Source organism: Ursus americanus, chromosome 7 (genome assembly GCF_024610735.1).
Source record: "Ursus americanus isolate L20-20 chromosome 7, mUrsAme1.1.p, whole genome shotgun sequence".
NCBI classification, from domain to species: domain Eukaryota; kingdom Metazoa; phylum Chordata; class Mammalia; order Carnivora; family Ursidae; genus Ursus; species Ursus americanus.
Window position 1 is genome coordinate 10750093 of NC_142133.1, and position 21273 is coordinate 10771365.

A 21273-nucleotide genomic window follows, 5' to 3' on the forward strand; every position below is an offset into this window, starting at 1 on the left:
TTCCTTTTGCTCCACATATCTCAGATAGAGTGCTAGAAAAACTGGCATCTAGAAACAACAGTGGATGCAGACAAAAAAAGGGCTACCCCCCCCTTTTTTCTGTCCTAGGTCTTTATAATTTATATACATTTTTAATTTGGAAACAATCGCAGAGTTATCTAAAGTCGCAATTGCAGAACAAAGAATATCCCCCCCCCAACCCCAAACCTTTTGAGAGTAAGTTGCAGACCTGATGTCCTGATATCTCTAACATTTGAGTGGGTATTTCCAATAAAAAGGAAAACTCTCCTATAAGATCACAATACAATCTGGTAAAATCAGGAAATGAACCTCAATACATTGCTTCCAGCTAATCCCTTGACCCCCTTCAAGTTTTTGCCAATTGTCCGATAATGTCTTCAATAACAAAAAGATCTAATCCAGCTTCACACATTGCGTTTAGTTACTGTGTTCCTTCATGTTCTTCATTTAGGAACATTCTTCCTTGATTTTCATGACCATAACACTTTGAAGAATACAGGCCAGTTATTTTGTAGAATGACCATTGATTTGGGTTTGTTACGATTATCTTTATGTTATGAACCTTTGGGTTTGTAGAAGCCAGCTTTCAAATTCATCCCACCTCCTTTACTCACACTCTAATACAGTCTCCTTGCACATGGTACCAGAATTGGTCTTTGTGACCAAGAGCATAGAGCAGAAGTGATTAAGTTATGAGGTGATCTCTTGGATCACTTGCTCTGTGGGAAGCAAGTTTCCACATTGTGAGCAGCTCTGTGGATAGGCCCATGTGGAAAGGAACTGAAGTAGCCAGTAGCCAGTGAGAAACTGAGGCTTACCAACTATGTTGGGTAAGTTTGGAAGTGGATTCTCCAGCCCCACTTAAACCTTCCTGTGGTGACTGTCACCCTGATTGACTCTTTTCACTTAGTGAGAGACCTTAACACAGAATCAACAAATTAAGCCATTCCAAAATGAATACAGACAGGAATATCACAGAAGTGATGGTGGGTTCTTTTCACTGCATCCTATCAAGTATCATACAATTTTAATTTGTCCCATTACTAATGATGTTTATTTGGATCCCTTGATTAGAGTGTTATATTCTGGGCTTTTCCCTGGTGAAGTTCCTCTTTTTTCTCTCTTAATTATTTCTTAATTTTTAATTTTTTAATTAAAGTATAGTTGACACATAGTGTTACATTAGTTTTAGGTGTACAGCGCAGTGATTTGACAACTCTATGCTTTATGCTCTGCTCACCACAAGTGTAGCTGCCATCTGTCACCATACAGTGCTATTACAATACCATTGACTATATTCCCTACATTTTACCCTTCATCCTCATGACTTATTCATTCTGTAACTGGCAGCCTATACCTCTCATTCCCCTTCACCCATTTTTCCCATCTTCCTCCCCTCTAGCAACCATCATTTTGTCGTCAGTATTTATGTATCTGTTTCTAATGCAGACTATTTTTGGACAATGACTGCCTGCTCAAATAACATGAAAAAAACTGTAGCCCCACTCCTGCTGGCAAAATCTGAGTAAAGAGCCTAGACTTCCACCCTTGTCAGGCTGTGACAAGGAGTCCTTGTCACAGCCATAACTCATGGCCCACCCTCCAAGCCCCCGCATCCCACCAAGGCAGTATCAAAGAGGCATGCTGGGGAGCCAAGACTTTTGCACCCACGAGGCAGTAAGTACTCCCCACAACCACTTAGTGTCAGCAAAGACCACATGAAGAGCCTAGATATCCACCCTCACTCAAAGTAACAGGTGTCCCCTTTCCTTTTTGTTGAGGTGGTCTCAGAGGGGACCTCATGCAGAGTCAGGACTTCCACCACCTCCTAGCTGTAACAAGTCCACCCCCCACAGTGGTGGTAGAGGACACATGGGAACAGTAACGAGGTGCCTGCCTGTATTCTTCCTTACTGTGGTGGTGTCAGCAAAAGCCTGGTGGGGACCCTGAATTCCCATCCCTGCCTAGCAGTAACAAGGAAACCAGTCCTCCCTAGGTTCAACAGAGGCCTAGTAGAGAAATTGGACTTCCATCTACACCTAGCAATAAGAAGGTAACGTCCCCCTTTATTAGCTGGAACTAAAGTCACAGGAAGTGTGACAAGAAGCCTACTAAAACACAAGAGCATAGCTCAATGAAAAAAATCTCTTCTTACCTCAAAAATCAGGAATATCTCAACCTTAACGAGAAAAGACAACCAAGAGATGCCAACACAGAGATTAAATTGAGATTATCTCACAAGAATTTTAAATCATTTAACATATAAATACTTCAAGCAGTTCTGACCATGTTTAAAACAAACACAAAGCTAGAAAATCTCATTGAAGAAATAAAAGATATAAAGAAGAACCAAGTGAAAATTTTGGAACCAACCAAGATGTTCTTCAGTAGGTGAATAGATAAATTGTGGTATTATCTGTACAATGGAATATTATTCACTGATAAAAAGAAATGAGCTATCAAGCCACAAAAAGACACGAAGGAACCTTGAAAGCAAATTGCTAGGTGAGAAAAGCTAATTAAAAACGTTACATACTTTGTGATTCCAACTATTTGACCTTCTGGAAAAGAAAAAACAGACATTAGAAAGATCACTTATTGCCAGGGATTTGGAGAAAGGAATGGTGGGAGGAGTGAATGGAGCACAGGTTTTTTTAGGGCAGTGAAACTATTCTGTATGATACAGAAATAGTAGATACATGTCACTAAGCATTTGTCAAAACCCATAAATCTACAACCCAAAGAGTAAACCCTAATATTAACTCTGGACTTTAATGTGTCAATGCTCATAATTGTAGCAAATATACCATACTAATAACAGATATAAATAAGATGGGAAACTGTGTCGGGTGGGGAAAAGGGGTATGTGGGAACTCTCTATACTTCCTGATTAACTTTTCTGTAAGCCTAAAACTGCTCTAAAAAAATAAAGTCTAGGGGTGCCTCAGTGGCTCAGTCGATTAAGCATCTGCCTTCAGCTCAGGTCATGATCCCGGGGACCTGGGATCAAGCCCTGCATCCGGCTCCCTGATCAGCAGGGAGTCTGCTTCTCCCTTTCCCCTTCTCTGAACAGGCTCACTTGCGCACGCCCACGCACTCCCTTTTAAATAGTTGAATAAAATCTTAAAAAAAATAAAGTCTATTAAAAATGCATGGGAGAAAATATTTCCAAATCATATATCTGATAAGGGACTAATATTGAGAATATATAAAGAACTTTACAACTCAACAATCAAAAAACAAAACAACCCAATTCAAAAGTGGGCAAAGGACTTGAATAGACATTTTTCCAAAGATATACGGATGGCAAGTAAGCAAATGAAAAGATGGTCAACCTCATCATCCATTCAGGAAATGCAAATCAAAACCACAATGAGGTATCACTTAATACCTTTTAGGATGGCTATTATCAAAACAGAAAATAACAAGTGCAGGTGAGGTTGTGGAGCAACTGGAGCCCTTGTACGTTGTAAGTGGGAATGTAAAATGGTGCACCATGGTGGAAAAAGTTGGGCAGTTCTGTAAAAATTAAATGTAGAATTACCATATGATCCAGCTATTCCACTCGTAGATATAGCCCCAAAAGATTAATAGTAGTAAGTCAGATACTTATACACTGACGTTCATAGCAGCATGATTTTCAATGGCCAAAAGGTGGAAGCAACCTAGATGTCCATCAATAGATGCTTAACAAGATGTGGTGAGTATATATAATGGAATATTCAGCCTTAAAAAATAACAAAATTCTGATGCAAGACTGCAACATGGGTGAGACTTGAAAACATTATGCTAAGTGAAATAAGCTAGGCACAGAGGGACAAATATGTGACTCCACTAATATGAGGTACCTAGAATAGGCAAATTCATAGAGTTATTGTTTAGTGGGTAGACTTTCTGTTTGGGATAATAAAAAAGTTCTGGAAATGGATGTGGGATGGTTGCACAATATTGTGGATGTACTTAATGCCAGCAAATTGCACGCTTAGGAGTGGTTAGAATGGTAAGTCTATGTATGTTTTACCACAATGAAAAATTTTTTAAAAAATACAGTAACAAATTAAAAACTCAGTGTTCTCAAACAACAGGATGGAAAGGAGAGAGGAATGAATTGGTGAACATGAGAATAGAAAATAGAAATAACCTAATCTAAACAGAGAGAAAATGGATTGAAAAAGTGTGAAGAGAGGCTCAGGGACAGGTGAGACTATAACAAATGGTCTAATATTTAGATCACTGGAGTCCCAGAAAGAAAGGTGAGAGAGGATGGGACTGAAAAAATATTCAGAGCAATAATGGCTAAATATTCTCCAAATTTGGCAAAAGGCTTAAGATGGATTAAAGAAGGTGAGTGAACACCTACCAGGAATCGCAAAGAAACCCATGCCAGGACACCCTGTATTCAAACTTGTGAAAACTAAAGACAAAAAAAGAAATCCTGAAAGTAGCAGTTCGTTACTTATAGGTGAACACCAATTCAAATAACAGCAGATCTGAAAACATGGAGGTTGAAAGGAAGTGAAACAACATTTTTTTTTTAAAGATTTTATTTATTTATGTGACAGAGAGACAGCCAGTGAGAGAGGGAACACAGCAGGGGAGTGGGAAAGGAAGAAGCAGGCTCCCAGCGGAGGAGCCCGATGTGGGACTCGATCCCAGAACGCCGGGATCACGCCCTGAGCCGAAGGCAGACGCTTAACGACTGCACTACCCAGGCACCTGTGAAACAACATTTTTTAAATGCTAGAAGAAAACCCAGTATTCTGTATTCAGTGAAAGTATCCTTCAGAAATGAATGGAAAATCAAGGCATTCTCAGATGAAGAAAACTAAGAAAATTGGTTGCCAGCAGAACTATCCAAAAGAATAGCTAAAGGAATTTCTCTAGCTAGGAAGGAAGTGATAAAAGAATCTTGGAAGAATAGGAAAGAAAGACAAGAATATGGCTAAATGCAATATAATTTCCTTTTTTTTCTTCTAAATTATGTTTTTCAAACGTAGTTCTCGATGGATGTAGATGAAATATTTAAATAATTATTTTATTAGTAGAGGAGGGTAAAGGAATATAAGGGGTATAAAGGGAAATGAGGTTTCTACACTTCACTTGAGCTGAGTTACAAATAAATTACACTAAAAAGCTATGCAAAGACAGTTCTCAAAAACACTATAGATAGTCAAAATGGAATTTTAAAAAAAAGTTCAAGTAACCCACAGGAAGTCAGGAAAAACAAAACAGAAACAACCAAACAGAAGTCACACTTAAATCTTTTTTTTTTTGAAGTATAGTTGATTCACACTTGAATCTTAATATAAAAGTCTAAATATACCAATTAAAAGAGACTAGTAGACTGGATTAAAAAACCTGATCTAGCTTTATGCTGTCTGTAAGAAATTCACTTCAAATATAATGATACATGTAGGTTGAAAGGTTGAAGGGCATACAAATCGGAAGTGAAGAAATAAAACTATCCCCAATTGTAGATGACATGATCTTCTACCTATAAAGTCTCATAAAATCTACAGTACAAAACTAGAGTTAGTAAACGAGTTCATCAAGGTCACAAGTCATACATATTTGTTTTCTTTCTGTATATTAGCAATTAACATGTGGGAATCAGAAAATGCAATATCATTTACAGTCACTCAAATAGCAAATGGAATCCTTAGATGTCAATCTAAAAAACTAAGTATGAATTTATAATCTGAAAATGACAAAATGCTAATGAAAGAAATCAAAGAAGATCTAAACAAATGGAGCAACATCATGTTCATGGATTGGAAGCCTCAACGTAGTAAAGATGTCAGTTCTCTTCAAATCAGTATACGTTTAATGCAATTCTCATCAAAACCCCAGCAAAAACAATTTTGAAAAGAATAATAAAGTGGGAAGAGTCATTCTCTTTCATTTCGAAGCTTAATAACTACAGTAGTTAGGACTGTTTGGTATTACTAGAGGGATAGACACAGATCAATGATCCAGAATAGAGAATCCAGAATAGTCTTACACAAAGCCAAAAGGTTTTTGACAGAAGCTCAAATGCAGTTTAATGCAGGAAAGATAGTCTTTTCAACAAATGGTGCTGAAACAATTGGATATCTTTTAGGGAAGAAAATGAATCTAGACCGAAACCTCACACCTTACACAAAAATTAATTCAAAATGAATCATAGATTTAAATGTAAAACATAAAACTATGGAATTTTTTTAGGTTAATATAGAAAATCTTCAGGATCATGGGCTTGGTGAAGTGTTCTTAGATGTGACATCAAAAGCATGATTCATAAAAGAAAAATTGATAATTTGGACTTCATAAAAATTTAAATCTTTTGCTTTGTGGAAAACCCTTTTAACATGATGAAAAAACAAGCTACAAACCATATTTCTGCCAGAAGAATCATATGTAGAATACATGAATTCTTAAAACTCAGCAGTAAAAAGGAACAATCCAATTAGAAAATGAGCAGAAGATGTGAAGAGATAGATATTTCATAGAAGGATATATGTTGATAAGCGCATAAAAAGATGTTCATCCTTACTAAACGTCAGGGAAATGCAAATTAAGACCAAGATGAAAAAACAATGCACACCTATAAGAACGGTTAAGATTAGAAATAGTGGCAATACCCAGTGATGGCAAGGATGAGGAGAAACCAGATCACTCAAACATTCCTGGTAGGAATGGGAAATGGTATAACCACTCTGGAAAATAGTTTAGTTCTTTATAACCTAAATGTATATTTATCATACAGCCCAGCAGTTGCACTCCCGGGTATGCCAGAGAAATGAAAACTTATGTCCATTCAAATACCTGTATATGATTGTTCATAGCAGCTTTATTTGTCATAAAGACTGGAAACAACTACAATTTCCCTTAGTCAGTAAATGATTAAACAAACTGGTAATCCATACCATGGAATATTACTCAGCAACAAAAAAGAATGAACAACTGATCCATGTAACTTGGATAGATCTCAATGGCATTGTGCTGAGTGAAAAAGCCAATGTCAAAAGATCACATTCTATGGTCTTTATCACGTGATTTTATTTATATAACATTCCTGAAAACACAAAATTATAGAGATTAGTAGTTGCTGAGAGTTAAGGATGGGGAGGGGAGAGGCTGTGACTATAAAAAGGGTAACAGGAGGGAAATCTTTGTGGTTATGGAATAATTCTGTATCTTACTGAGATGCTGACTACAGCAGTCTATATATGGGATCACGTTGTACCAATGTCAAATCTCTGAGTTTGATACTGTACTACAATTATTTAAGATGGAACTATTGGGGAAAGTGGGTTAAGGGCCCAGGAGATCCTTTTGTACACTTTGTAACTTCCTATGAGTCTTTGGTTATTTCAAAATAAAAGTTTTTTTTAAAGCTACTTTTTGAGTACCTGTCATCTGCCAGAAATTTTATTTGAACGTTTATACCTGACTACAACCCTGCAAATTGTAGGTATTCTCTCCATTTAGCAGATGAAAGTCAAGAGGCTTCCATTTTTTTTTTTCTGAAGTTAAATGCATCTCGTAGGATCAAGAAAATACGGCAAATTGTCAGGATTAAGTAACTGGTAAAGAACTACAACAGGATTGAACCTGTCTGCCTAATTCCAAAGCCTACATCCTTTCTTCCACTTGAAACTGCCTCTTCTAAAGTACTTGTGTCTTGGAATTTGGTAAAAGTAGTAGGGTTTGATGTTAGAGGTGAGGAGAGTGAGTGTTTATAATTTGTTTTATTTATTCATTTAAAAATAATTTGAGCATTATAGCTAGATATATAGTAAATGATACAGAAGTGAGAGGTGTGTTAATACCGAAGTCAGAGACAATCCCTTCAAAGTTGCTTAGAATGTAGTGGGAGGGAGACAGGGAGGTAAACAAATAACATGTGTTATAGAATATCAAGATTAAACTCTGTAAGAGGCTTTATGGGAGCACAGAGAGGAAAAGCATTTAACCTCTCAGGTGCAGTGGAAAGTTAGCAAACATTTTTAGTATGGTCTTATTGCTCAGAAATGTGGCACTGTGGAAGCCATGAACAAAGATAAAAAGACATATGGATAGATAAATTGAAGTTTATGTGTGTTTATCCCACATCCTATAGTTTTAAAAAAGATACAAGAAATAAAAATAGCTTAGCTAATAAGAATAGGGGGAAAAAGCTTAATGAAAGCATGGGACAAGAATAGCAGACAGGAAAATATTGCACATAGGTTCTGTGCTAGTTGCTAGAGGTGGGTTGCAGGTAGGCTTTAAAATTCCTCGAGGCCAAGGCATAAAAGGAAATTTTAGTTAAATCATTCACCATGTGTCCTGACATATAATCATTTTCAATGGGTCTAATATATATTTTTTCCTTTAAAGGCATTTGGATACCTCCGTGATAGAAAAGGCCCTTTTCTTCATCCGTTGATGGTTTGATAGTAGGCTGGGAAGGAAAGCTGTGGTCCTCCATATTAGTCAGCAAATACTTGATTGATTTGTTATTTAGCTTAGTCAAGTAAGTTATTGATATGTTCAAAATAACTTTTTTTAAAGAGTTAACATTTTGGTAACAATAATTAGAAATTTAATTCTGAAGAACATCTAATTGATATTAATTATTAAAATTAAGTAATTTCAAGACTGGTTTCTTTTGTGCATATATAAATATTTGGCCATTTTTCTAATAGTTTTGGCTAAAAATTAATAGTAATTAAGTTTATTAATTATAAATTGTCTTGGAAGATGTAGCTATAAACCTTTAAATTTTCATTTATTTTTTCAGATAGGTATTACATTCACATGATTCAAAATTCAGAAAGTGAAAAAAATATATATATAGTTAGCTGTCCTTCCAGGGAAGCAAACCTCCTTTCCTGATTCCAGTCACCTGCTTGTTCTCCTCAGAGAGAAGCAAAAGAAATATTTTAATATGTTTATTTTCTTTCTCATTATAACAGATTGAAGATCTCAAACAGACAAATCATGGCTTGGAAGAATATGTTAGGAAACTCTTGGATAGTAAGGAGGTGGTAAGCAGTCAAGTAGATGATTTAACCAGCCACAATGAGCATCTTTGTAAAGAATTGATTAAAATTGACCAACTAGCAGAGCAACTAGAAAAAGAGAAAAATTTTGTGGTGGATACCGCCAGCAAAGAACTTGAAGAAGCAAAGGTATTATATTTACCACTGATAGGATTTTTTATTGAGTTATAACTGATATATAGCATTATACTAGCTCAAGGTGTATATAACATAATGATGCAGTATTTCTACTGCATGTAGTGATCACTGCAGTAATTCTAATTAGCATTTAACTACTGATCAGGATTTTAATTCTACTTTAAACGTCATGTAATTATTGAATGGAAAAAAACGACATATCATTTGACAGTGTTTTAGAGTTGACATTACATTTAAATGTCTACTCTAAGGATTAAATTATATTGTATTGCACATTTTATTTCTTTTTAAAAAGTTTTGCTCGAAAAATTCCCTAAGTAATATGTTGCCATGGTAAAAACTTCAGGCACTAGGAATGTTCTGTAGATGTGGCATATATATATATACAATGGAAGATTGCTCAACCATCGAACAGAATGAAATCTTGCCATTTGCTACAACATGGATGGAACTAGAGGGTATTATGCTAAGCAAAGTAAGTCAGAGAAAGACAAATATTACATGATTTCATTCATATGTGGAATTTAGGAAATAAAACAGATGAACATGTGGGAAGGGGGGAAAAAAAGAGAGAGGGAAGTATATCCTACAAGATTCTTAATGACAGAGAACAAACTGAAGGTTGATGGAGGAAGGTGGGTGGGGGGTGGGCTAAACGGATGATGGGTATTAAAGAAGTCGCTTGTTATGATGAGCACTGGGTGTTACATATAAGTGATGAATCACTAAATTCTACTCCTGAAACCAATATTATACAATATGTTAACTAACTAGAATTTAAATAAAAATTTTAAAGAAAGACAGGAATGTTCTGTATATAGGACATTTCTCTCCCTTCCTAATTCTCTCTACTGCAGAGATATCTACCAACAAATAGATGATATATATATTTCCATGCTTTTTTTCTATTTTCACACACACAATATATTTCACACTTTAAAAAAGTTTTTTAATCAAAGTTTTAAATTTCTGTGTAGTAAAATTTGCCAATCTTTACTGACTTCTGAGTTTTGATTTTTTTTATTTTCTGAGGTTCTCCCCCTTTTTAAAAATTTCAATAGACTTTATTTTTAGAGCAGTTTTGGGTTTATAGCAAAATTAAGCAGAAGGTAGTTCCCATATACCTCCTGTCCCTACACATGGACAGCCTCCCTATTAGCAACATCCCCCACCAAAGTGGTACCTTTGTTAAAATTGATGAACCTACATTGACTCATCATTATCACCTAGTGTCCATAGTTTACATTAGGGTTCACACTCGATGTTACATGTTTGACGAATTCGGACAAATGTAGAATGAAATGTATCCACTGTTACAGTATCATGCAGGATAATTTCACAGCCCTAAAAATCCTCTGTTCTCCACCTAGTTTTGATTCTTGTTTAGGAAGATCTTCTCACCTCAAAAACTATAAGAATATTTTCTACAGTTTCTTTTAATACTTTAAAAATTTATTTTAAAGTTTTAATCCTTCTGGAATTTCTTTTTGTTCTAGGATGAGGTAGGGTTGGATAGCCCTTTCTTTAGTCACTGATTTGAAATGCCATTTTAATAACTGCTGAATTCTCATATGTTCATGAATATGTTTCTTTTTTTTTTTTTTTAAAAGATTTTATTTATTTATTCGACAGGATAGAGACAGCCAGCGAGAGAGGGAACACAAGCAGGGGGAGTGGGAGAGGAAGAAGCAGGCGCATAGCAGAGGAGCCTGATGTGGGGCTCGATCCCATAACGCCGGGATCACGCCCTGAGCCAAAGGCAGACGCTTAACCGCTGTGCCACCCAGGCACCCCCATGAATATGTTTCTGCATTGTTTGATTTCATGGATTCATGTGCTATTTTCTGTGCCACTATCTCGTTATTTTAATTAGTGTAGCTTTATGATATTTTGATAAACATTTTATTTCTTGTTTGAGTTTTTAGTACTCTGCCGTTAAATTTAGAAACTAGGAACAATAAAATAAGAATTCACATATTATAAATTTTGACTTATATTTTAACTAAGCTATACTTGAAACTATGAGATACAAATGTTTGACATCTGAGGCCATTAAGGTTTAGGGTAATTTGTTACCTAGAAATAGAAAATAAAATAGTAAATACTGGAAACATTTTAATGTAATAAATGATGGAAGTTATATTATAACTTCACAGAGTTATAAAAATGAAGACAGTTTCATTTCTCATTATTGCCTAGTGGCTTATGAGCAAGATACAATGTATTTCAAAGCCAAAATCAACCTATTGAATTTTTAAATGATAATGTGTGAATGTGCTCCTTTGTCTTGATTTTATTAATCACCAGATTAGTAAATTGTCTGTAATAAGGTAGTTTCCTAAAGCTTATTGTTGTTCCATGTTATTTCTTTTTTTTTTTTTTAAGATTTTTATTTATTCAACAGGATAGAGACAGCCAGTGAGAGAGGGAACACAAGCAGGGGGAGTGGGAGAGGAAGAAGCAGGCTCATAGCAGAGGAGCCTGATGTGGGGCTCGATCCCATAACGCCGGGATCACACCCTGAGCCGAAGGCAGACGCTTAACCGCTGTGCCACCCAGGCGCCCCTCCATGTTATTTCTTTTCTTTTTTTTTTTTTTTTTTTAAAGATTTTATTTATTTATTTGACAGAGATAGAGACAGCCAGCGAGAGAGGGAACACAAGCAGGGGGAGTGGGAGAGGAAGAAGCAGGCTCATAGCAGAGGAGCCTGATGTGGGGCTCGATCCCGTAACGCCGGGATCACGCCCTGAGCCGAAGGCAGGCGCTTAACCGCTGTGCCACCCAGGCGCCCCCCTCCATGTTATTTCTTAAACAACCTTTTAACGTACTCTTAGTAGCACATCATAAAGCATACTTTTGGTAGCATATGATAAAACCCTTAAATGATCAGGCTGAGAACATAAGTATTATTGAAGGCATTATCTGTTACAGTAATTTGAAATATAAGAGCCTAGTTAATAAACTGTAGGATGGTATTTGTTTATATGCAGTAATTTTGCTTATTTAAATGGTGTAAAGGATAAACAATCCTGAATTAGTGAAAAGTCTGAGTAATGGAATATTGAAATATGTGAAGTTTCTTACTTTAAGGACACAGACCTTCTTTCTTTCTTTCTTTTTTTTTTTTTTTTTTTTAAGATTTATGTATTTATTTTAGAGAGAGTGAGAGAAGACAGCATGAGCGGGAGGGACAGAGGGAGAGAGAATCCCAGACAGACTCTGCTCAGCATAGAGCCCAGTGCAGGGCTTGATCTCACGATTGTGAGATCACCGGACCTGAGCTGAAACCAAGAGTCCAACGCCTAGCTGACTGCAGCACCCGGGCGTCCCAGGACACAGTCTTCTTTAACAGTGTTACCTGGAAGAGGCCCTGAGGGATTAGATGAGAATGATTTGTTTTAACTTGTGAATTATTTTCCTTGTAATGGTTGCTACTAAAGTATTTGAAGGACATTTAAAAGTAGCTTGAATATTTTAAACATTTCTCAATAAACTCTTTTGTTTGTACTGTTTTTTTAAGAATAGTTATCCTTCATTAACAGTTTAGTGTTAAATTAAGTTCAGTCTTAATAATAAAAATTACTGAGATGCTTGGGTGGCTCCGTTGGTTAAGCCTTGAGCTCCCAGGGTCCTGGGATCCAGTCCCATATCAGGCTCCTTACTTGGAGGGGAGCCTACTTCTCCCTCTGCCTGCCACTCTCCCTGCTTGTGCTCTCTCTCTCTCTGACAAATAAATAAATAAAATCTTTTAAAAAAATAATAAAAATTATCAAATTAAAGAACACTGGGTTAATGTTTTATTTTCTTTTTTGTTTTCGTCTTCAAATTAAAAACTATATTGCTTTCCAGTCTGGGAGGCCTAGTTGGCCACATTCCCTTGAAGAGAGTGCCCAGTTTCGAAGTCATCAATTTTAAAGGGTTGTTAGAGTGTGAGTACTCTGTCAGGGTGAATCCTCTGCTATCAAAAAGAGAATTTAAGGAATGGGAAAGATTTAAAATGAGATATCTAGGATATACCTAAAACTGAAAATATTAAACCCACAGATGGAAATTCTGCCTAGCTCAGAAAAGAGTGTTTCTAAGAAATAGATGCCACATATGATGTGGAATGTTTGGTATATCTGAGAATTGGAAAGCTAGAGTAGAGAGCATTGCTGATGCAGGAAAGACATTGAATAGTAAATAAAGAGGGGGCAAAATGGGTTGTTTAAATGTACTGAAATGCAATCACCAACCTTAGTAAGTGAATGTGACAGGTAGAATGGGGATTAGAAAGATACATGACCAGTGTTGGGGATACGAACACCAATGTATGTTGTCATCATCCTTATGTCACTGGGTGTGTAATTTAGGTATCTAATTACTGGGGAGAGATTCCTTGTCTGATTTGTGGGATGAGGCTTGAAACAGAGAATTTCTGATTTGAGAGTTGAGAAAGAATGTTTGTATTCCTGTACTCTTTGGGGTTGTGCTATAGAGAGGTAGAGTCTGAGGTTAAGTCTGTTTGTCTGGAATTGCGATAGATAATATTAAATTTATTTACTTGGAAGAGTTTACTTTTAGCTATGTTTTTAAAGTCAATAGAATGACTTCTTCCATCATTACATTAAAATGTTTTGAATATTTGCTATTTTATTTTCTATTACTGTGCAACAAATTACTCCTAAACCTAATGGCCTCCGATGACAAACCTTTGTATCTCATAGTTTCAAGCTTTGCTTGAACTCATAGCTTAGTTAGCTGGGTAGTTTTGGTTCATAGTGTCTCAGGAAATTGTAATCAAGATGATGGCCAGTCTGTAGTCATGACTTGACTGGCACTGGAGGGTTTGCTTTTAGATAACATACTCAGGTGATTGTTGCCTCTTGGCGGGAAGCTTCAGTTCCTTGACAGGTGCACCTCCCTCTAAGGTTGTTTGATAGATTTATGTCAGCTCGCTTCCCCCCAGAGCCAGTCATCCAAGAGAGACAGAAAGGAGGAATCTGCAATACTTGTTATGATTCAGTCTCAAAAGTTACAAACCATCACATCCTGTTCACTAGAAGTGAGTACTAAGTATATGCCACCCTTAAGGGGAAGAAAATTAAGCTCCATCATTTGAAGTGAGGAATATCAAAATTTATGGATGTATTTTAAAACCACCAGAATTATATGCCTCCTTTTATCTTCTCATCTTGAGTTTTTTATCATTTATATCTTAATAATACAGTGTTTCCCAGCTAATTGAACATAAATTTTTGAAATAAGCAGAATTGTAATTTTACCATTACTAGTTTCTTCATACAATTTATATTTTAATTAACATAAGGGCTATTCTTGGACTGAATCTTGGGTAGCTCTTGTCATTGTTACATTGTTATGTGATTCATCAATCAAAAATATTTCAAAATTTACCATGTGAAAGATAAAGTGTAAAGTCTATTTAAGTTCTTCCTGCCCCCCTCATGCTTATTCCCTCTCTTCCTCCCCTGCTTTATTTTCTCTGTAGTACTTTCCAACTACTTTTCCCTCTGCACACTGTACTCCAGTCACACTAGCTCCTTAGTATTCCTTGGAATTTAGCCGACAGTCTTTTGCCTTAGGGCATTTGCTTTTGCTGTGTCTTCTGCCTGGATTGTTCTTCCAGATTTTTATGTGGTTGACCCCCTTTCTCTTTGCTCACAGATCTCCTTTCAATGAGGACTTACTTGATAACCCTATTTAAAATTCCAACCTGTTCCTTCATTAACACTCCCAATATCCTCAACTCTGCTCTTTTTTTCCCCTAATGTACTATATAATTTATTTGTTAGGTTTATTTTTTATTGTCGGCCCAGCTGGAATGTAAGGTCCCCAAAGGCAGGGATCTTTGTTTATTTTTTCATGTTTTTTATATCAATTACCTTCAACAGATGTGAATGCTCATTATGTGTTTTTTGAATAAGACAGTAACTGTCTGATATATATTTTACCTGTTATCTTTTTTCTCTTTTCAACTAGAATGTAAATTCCATGAGGGCAAAGGTTTTCTTTTTTTTTTTTTAATTTAAATTCAATTAATTAACATATTATTAGTTTCAGAGATAGAGTTCAGTGATTCATCAATCTTATATAAACCCAGTGCTCATTACATCACATGCCTTCCTTAATGCCCATCACCCTATTACCCCATCTCCACACCCTCTCCCCTCCAGCAACCCTCAGTTTGTTTCCTATGGTTAAGAGTCTCTTGTGGTTTTTCTCCTTCTCTGATTACATCTTGTTTTATTTTTACCTCCCTTCCTCTATGCTCCTCTGTTTTGTTTCTTAAATTCCACACGAGTGAAATCAAAAGACAATTGTCTTTCTCTGATTGACTTATTTCACTTAGCATAATACCCTCTAGTTCTATCCACGTCCCTGCAAATGGCAAGATTTCAATTTTCGATGGCTGAGTAATTTTCCCTTGTGTATACATACCACATCTTTATCCGTTCATTTATCGATGGACATCTGGGCTTTTTCCATAGTTTGGCTATTGTGGACATTGCTGCTATAAACATTGGAGTGCAGGTGGAAGGCAGAGGTTTTTGTCTATTTTATTCCCTGCTGTCGCCAGCATGTAATACAATGTCAAGTGCATAGTAGGTCCTCATTAATCGTTTGTCAGATAAATGAAAACAGCGGACTAGCATCTTTTCATTTGGGCTAGTTATAATTTTGTTTTTCAGAGTGGAATCAGCATTATGATTTTTATGTCTGTAAAAGTAGTACATGTTTATCAGAAAAATTTCAGTCCATATAGAGGAGTATAATGAAGAAAATCACACATTGCTATAATTAGACATACTCTTATCTTCCTCAGTTTACATATTACTGGTTATGTTCCATCTGTATCTAGGATATGTGTGTATAAATTTCCTTTTTACAGCAATGTGTCAGATAAAATTTCTGGCAGTGTGAGTTTTTATATCTAATTTAATATGGGTACCTTTATACATAATTTAATAGAGATCCATTTCTTTTTGGTGTCTACATAATAGTATAAATTAAAGCATTGAAAATTGCCTATTCACAACTGTATAAACTTATCCAAACTATGCATAGGTTTTGTTTCATACCATTGCCCCTTAATATTTCATAGACTACAAAAAATATGACTGCCAAAAAAATCTTAGAAAAGAATTTGGGTCTAAAGAACAAATCAGGAGCAATGATTCCAGAAAAGTCAATATTAAAATATAGCAGGAAGCAGTTTAGAATAATGAAGAGGAGGTTTATGAATTGAGAAATAAATTTGTTAAACTAATATGCCAATATATAGCATAGATTATATCAAATAGATCTTTGCGTGAAAACATAGTCACTGTCCCCTAGAAACATACAATCTAGTCATATACTAACTATATGACTACAAGTAGCTATACGATAAGACTGGGTATGTTCAGTGTCCTAAAACTGATAAAAAAGTATTTTATGTGTTTGAACTAAAGCATTAAAACAGTTCAGAGGAGAAAGCAATCACTGGTGATTTGGGAAAACTTCTATCCTACTTATTCTTTTATCTCTTCCCTATCATCATCTTCAGAATTATAAGTAGTATTAACATTTTGATGCAGTTTGTAGGGAGTAATTTGGTAAAATATAACCAAGTACTATTTCACAACAAACTTGGGTTAATGTAAAAGAACTGCTGTATTTCATCCTGTGTTCCTTTACCATTCAAAGGTAGGTGAACAAAAAGGGTAGATTATCTTTTCTTTTGTAAATTATTCACTACATTATTTTATTGTTAAGTGGCTTCCCTTTTTTAATTTTTAATTTAATTTTTTTCATCATGGTCAGTGTACTCTTTAATCCCCATCCCCTCTTTCACCTGTCGCACCCACCCCCCACTCTGGTAACTATCAGTTTGTTCTCTGTGGTTAAGAGTCTGTTTCTTGGTTTGTCTCCCTCTCTCTTTTTTTCCCCCTTTGCTCATTTGTTTTGTTTCTCAAATTTCACCTATCAGTGAGAGCATATGGTATTTGTCTTTCTCTGACTTTTTTCGCATAGCATTATACTCTCTAGCTCCATCCGTGTCGTTGCAAATGGCAACATTCTTTTTATATTATTCAATATTCCATTGTGTGTGTGTGTGTGTGTGTGTGTGTGTAACCACATCTTTATTCATGTATTGATGGACACTTGGGCTGTTTCCATAATTTGGCTATTGTAAATAATGCTGCAGTAAGCATAGGGGTGCATGTATCCCTTTGAGTTAGTGTTTTTGTATTTTTTGGGTAAATACCCAGTAGTGTGATTATTGGGTGGTAAGGTAGTTCTAATTTTAATTTTTGGGGAACCTCCATACTGTTTTCCACAGTGTCTGTACCAGTTTGCATTCCCACTAATAGTGCATAAAGGTTCCTTTTGTTCCACATCCTTGCCAACACCTGTTGTTTCAAGTGGGTTCCTTTTTTTGATGTCCTCTTTTTAGTTAAATCTGTTTAAATTTTTAAATCTAAATAACATTTTTTCTGGCTTATTTTTCAGATTGAACTCATTTGCCAGCAAAATAATATAATAGTATTGGAAGATACAATAAAAAGGCTTAGATCTGTAAGTACATTTTTTTATAAATGTATGTTGAGGAATCATTTTTATTCTTTTAGACTACAAATAAATGGTACATGTGTTTTAGGTCTTGTGCATTTTGTGAACAATAAAAAATGTGTGTTTTGTAAAATCAGCACTCTGCTTGGTGCACAGGGGCACTTCCCATCTGTAAGAGCATTGTTGTTCTCACTCCATTTCATCATTACACCTTTCTTTCGTAGAGGTGGAGAGAACTTTGGTTGTTTCTAAATACATTTAGGTGAATGGGAATGTACTTGAAAGTGTATACGAGTATAAAATATCCAGCATTCATTTAATTTATTCATTTATTGAACAATTTATTGAACAAAACTTAGATGCCATAAACAGAAGCTTTAATATTAGCATACAAGTTTCCTAAGCAAATTAATTCAGTTTCTAGGACTTATAAGTAGATCTGTGGACATTTCTGGCCTTTCTGAAATTTCTTTACCTTTTTTTCTTAAAATCATTGAGTAAATTTAGGGGCACTTTTAGTTAAATAAAAATAAAGTACATTCAGAAATGCTAGAAAAAGAAGACATCTAACTGCTTTTTAAAGAGTATTGATGAATTATTTTTAAAATACCAAATTTATTATTTTTAAGGATCCTGTTTATTCAATTTTCATATAGAAAATGATGCTATAGTGTAGCTTGAAATAATGACCTAATTTTTTCCTCCTTGGCAAGATAATTTTAGAGACTGAAAAAGCACAAAATAAATCTCCTTCCAGACTTGATTCCTTTGTCAAGACTTTAGAAGCAGACAGAGATTACTACAAGAGTGAAGCTCAAAATTTGAGAAAGATGATCAGAAGTAGATCTAAAAGTCCAAGACGCCCATCTCCATCTTCCCGGGTAGGGTTTGGAAACTTACAAATATTTTGGAGTTTGTTGCGCAAACACTGACTTTTATTCTTTGATTTACCTAATATACAAATAATTCATTTTGATTTGGCATGAATTGGTATATCCAAGATTTGGGGAGACAGAGGTCTCTTTGATGTCACAGTGGACTATTGAATTTGGTTCTTTATCCCTGGTATTGGTAGTAGTTGGGAGGTAATCAAATAAATGTGAACCAGTTTGGGATGAAGCTGTTTAAAAGAGAAGTGATTTTTTTAAACTCTTTTTTTCAGCATTTCCTTTCATTGTATAGTCATGTTTGCTTGAGTAGAGATTGTGTACTGCTCTTAGTAGCATTGTTTTTTTAGAACCACATGTCAAAAAAGAATTTCAAATTTCTTATATAATAATTGTAGGGTACAAATTGTGATGTAGAGCTTTTGAAGACAACAAGAGACCGTGAAGAACTTAAATGCATGCTGGAAAAATATGAGCGTCATTTGGCAGAAATTCAGGGTAATGTCAAGGTTCTTACATCTGAGAGAGACAAGACCTTTCTCCTTTATGAACAGGTAAATTTATTCATAAATACCATATCTAAGTAATAATATTCAATTTTTGAGATACGTAATTTTTTAAGTTCTATAAGAATGCTTAAATCTGCCAATCAAATTAACCTAACATTTGGGAATTACTTTGTTCTTAAGATATTCTTAATGAAATGTAATGTACATACAGTAAGCGTATGTGTACATACACACATATACACATGTTTATCCTCATATCCAAAAAAGCCCTTATTTATCATAGAGCTTATTTACTCAACAAATATTAAACCCCATAAATCACCAACATAATTTCTTTTAAAAATGTCAAGTTTTATTAAGAATTATAGCTACAATATGCAGGGTTCTGGGCTTGCCACTTGAAGAGATAGAAAAAAATGATGAAATACCAACATTGTTTTCTATGTTCACAGTCTACTTGGGGGAAATAAAGTATATTGTCTTGTATGTATTTTTTGTTACTTAAGTAAAAATAGTCCAGAAGATGTTGTAAGAAATAAAAGAAGTGGGTATTTTTAGTTCCTTGTGATCAAGGAAATCTCTGCTAGATGATATGAAATTTGAGTCCTGAAGGAAGAATCTTGAAAGGGGTAAGAAGGAATATTCCAGACCAAAGGAATGGTGTGAGGCAAAGGATAAAGGCAGGAAAATCAATAGATAAATGGATCAGGTTAAGACTAGACTAAAAGCTATATGCCATTGAAGTAAGGGGGAGCTAAGGCTTGAGAGGTAAATTGGACTAGAGCAGGAGTCTGCAAACCTTTTATGTAAATGCTCAGAAAATAAATATCTTGGGCTCTGCAGGCCATGCAGTCTCACAGCTATTCAACTCTGTGATAGTGTGAAAGTAGCTATGGACAATTTACAAATGAATGAGTTTGGCTGCGTTACAATATAACTTTACTTTTGGACACGGAAATTTGAATTTCATGTTATTTTTACCTATAATAGATATTATGAAATCTTTTTTGTTTGTTTTTTTGATCATTTAAAAATGTAAAAAACATTCTTATAGACCTACTTATAGACCTACAAAAGCTTATAGACCTACAAAAACAAGAGTCAGGCTGGATTTGGCCTGTGAGCCACACGTAGTTTGCCAGCTTCTGAAGTACATGTAGAGGCTGTGTAATGGGCCTTATAAGGGGTTTATACTTTGCTTTGTAAGCAATGGGCAATCTGTTTGTTTGTTGTTGTTTTTAGGGCACAAGAAATGACCAAGCCACATTTTTACAATTTTTTAAAATAATTTTTATTTTGTTGTATTAGTCACCATACAGTACATCCCCAGTTTTGATGCAATGTTCCGTGATTCATTATTTGCATATTACACCCAGTGCACATTTTTACAATTTTAACCTGTTAACAATTTTGTATTATCTCTTTCGTAGTCTTTCTGTGTTATCTTTTTATATAACAATTCCTCTTTCAAGAGAATTGGAGGAAGGAAATACTGTGGACTCTTTAGAAGGCTGTGAAAGCAGTCCATGCATGAGGCATTAAGAGCTAAGCTAGCATGCCATCAGTGGAAAGAAGGATTAGGAGAGATACAACAGATACTGTAACAGAAGCCTTGACAAGATTTGGTTTTAGCAAGAAGGAGGGATGAATGGACCTGACTGAAGCTCTTTTTTGAATGACTGAAGAATTTTGGTAAAGAAAAAGAAATAGTAAAGCCATTGGTGATTTGAGGGAAAAGATGTATTGTTTTCAGATAGATGGAGTAAGATGATGGTCATACAATCAGGTGGTAATTGCATTCAAGCAGAAGAAAATGTGGGACTGGAATGGGGAGAGAGGTAAGAGCTGAATATGTAGATGGGGAATTCATCTTCTTAGAGGTGAGTTTGTGGCTTTCAGAGTTGATGAGGTCTCTGAATGAGAAAGCTATAGAGGAACAGATGTAATATTGGGATGTTTTTTCCAATTGGTATGGGAACCTTTAAAAGAGATAAGATAGGAAACTAAGGTAGAACAATATTAAGCCCAAGGAAGGAAAGAGTCTAAAACAGGGTGTTGAAGACAATGTCAAATGTTGCCAAATATCAAAAATGGGAACTGAGAAAAGGCCATTTGGTGAGGTCATTATTTGAAATACTG

The 21273-nt window shown here is 35.3% G+C and overlaps 1 protein-coding gene across 9 annotated transcripts in view; it reads left to right on the forward strand.

Moving 5' to 3' along the window:
• TSGA10 (testis specific 10) overlaps positions 1–21273 on the forward strand; it is a 188743-nt gene that overhangs the window by 8758 nt on the left and 158712 nt on the right. For 5 of the 9 annotated variants that reach the window (XR_015725131.1, XR_015725129.1, XR_015725126.1 and 2 more), the window contains exons 3-6: positions 8961–9176; positions 17679–17744; positions 18452–18619; positions 19024–19179. Coding sequence is in view for 1 of the 9 variants with exons in the window: in XM_045771868.2 (XP_045627824.1) it covers positions 8961–9176; positions 17679–17744; positions 18452–18619; positions 19024–19179 (606 nt within the window). In the remaining 8 variants the exon portion in view is untranslated. Of the gene's footprint in view, positions 1–8960; positions 9177–17678; positions 17745–18451; positions 18620–19023; positions 19180–21273 lie in introns of those variants that run through there. The other 4 variants (XR_015725133.1, XR_015725132.1, XR_015725128.1 and 1 more) reach the window with 4 other exon arrangements.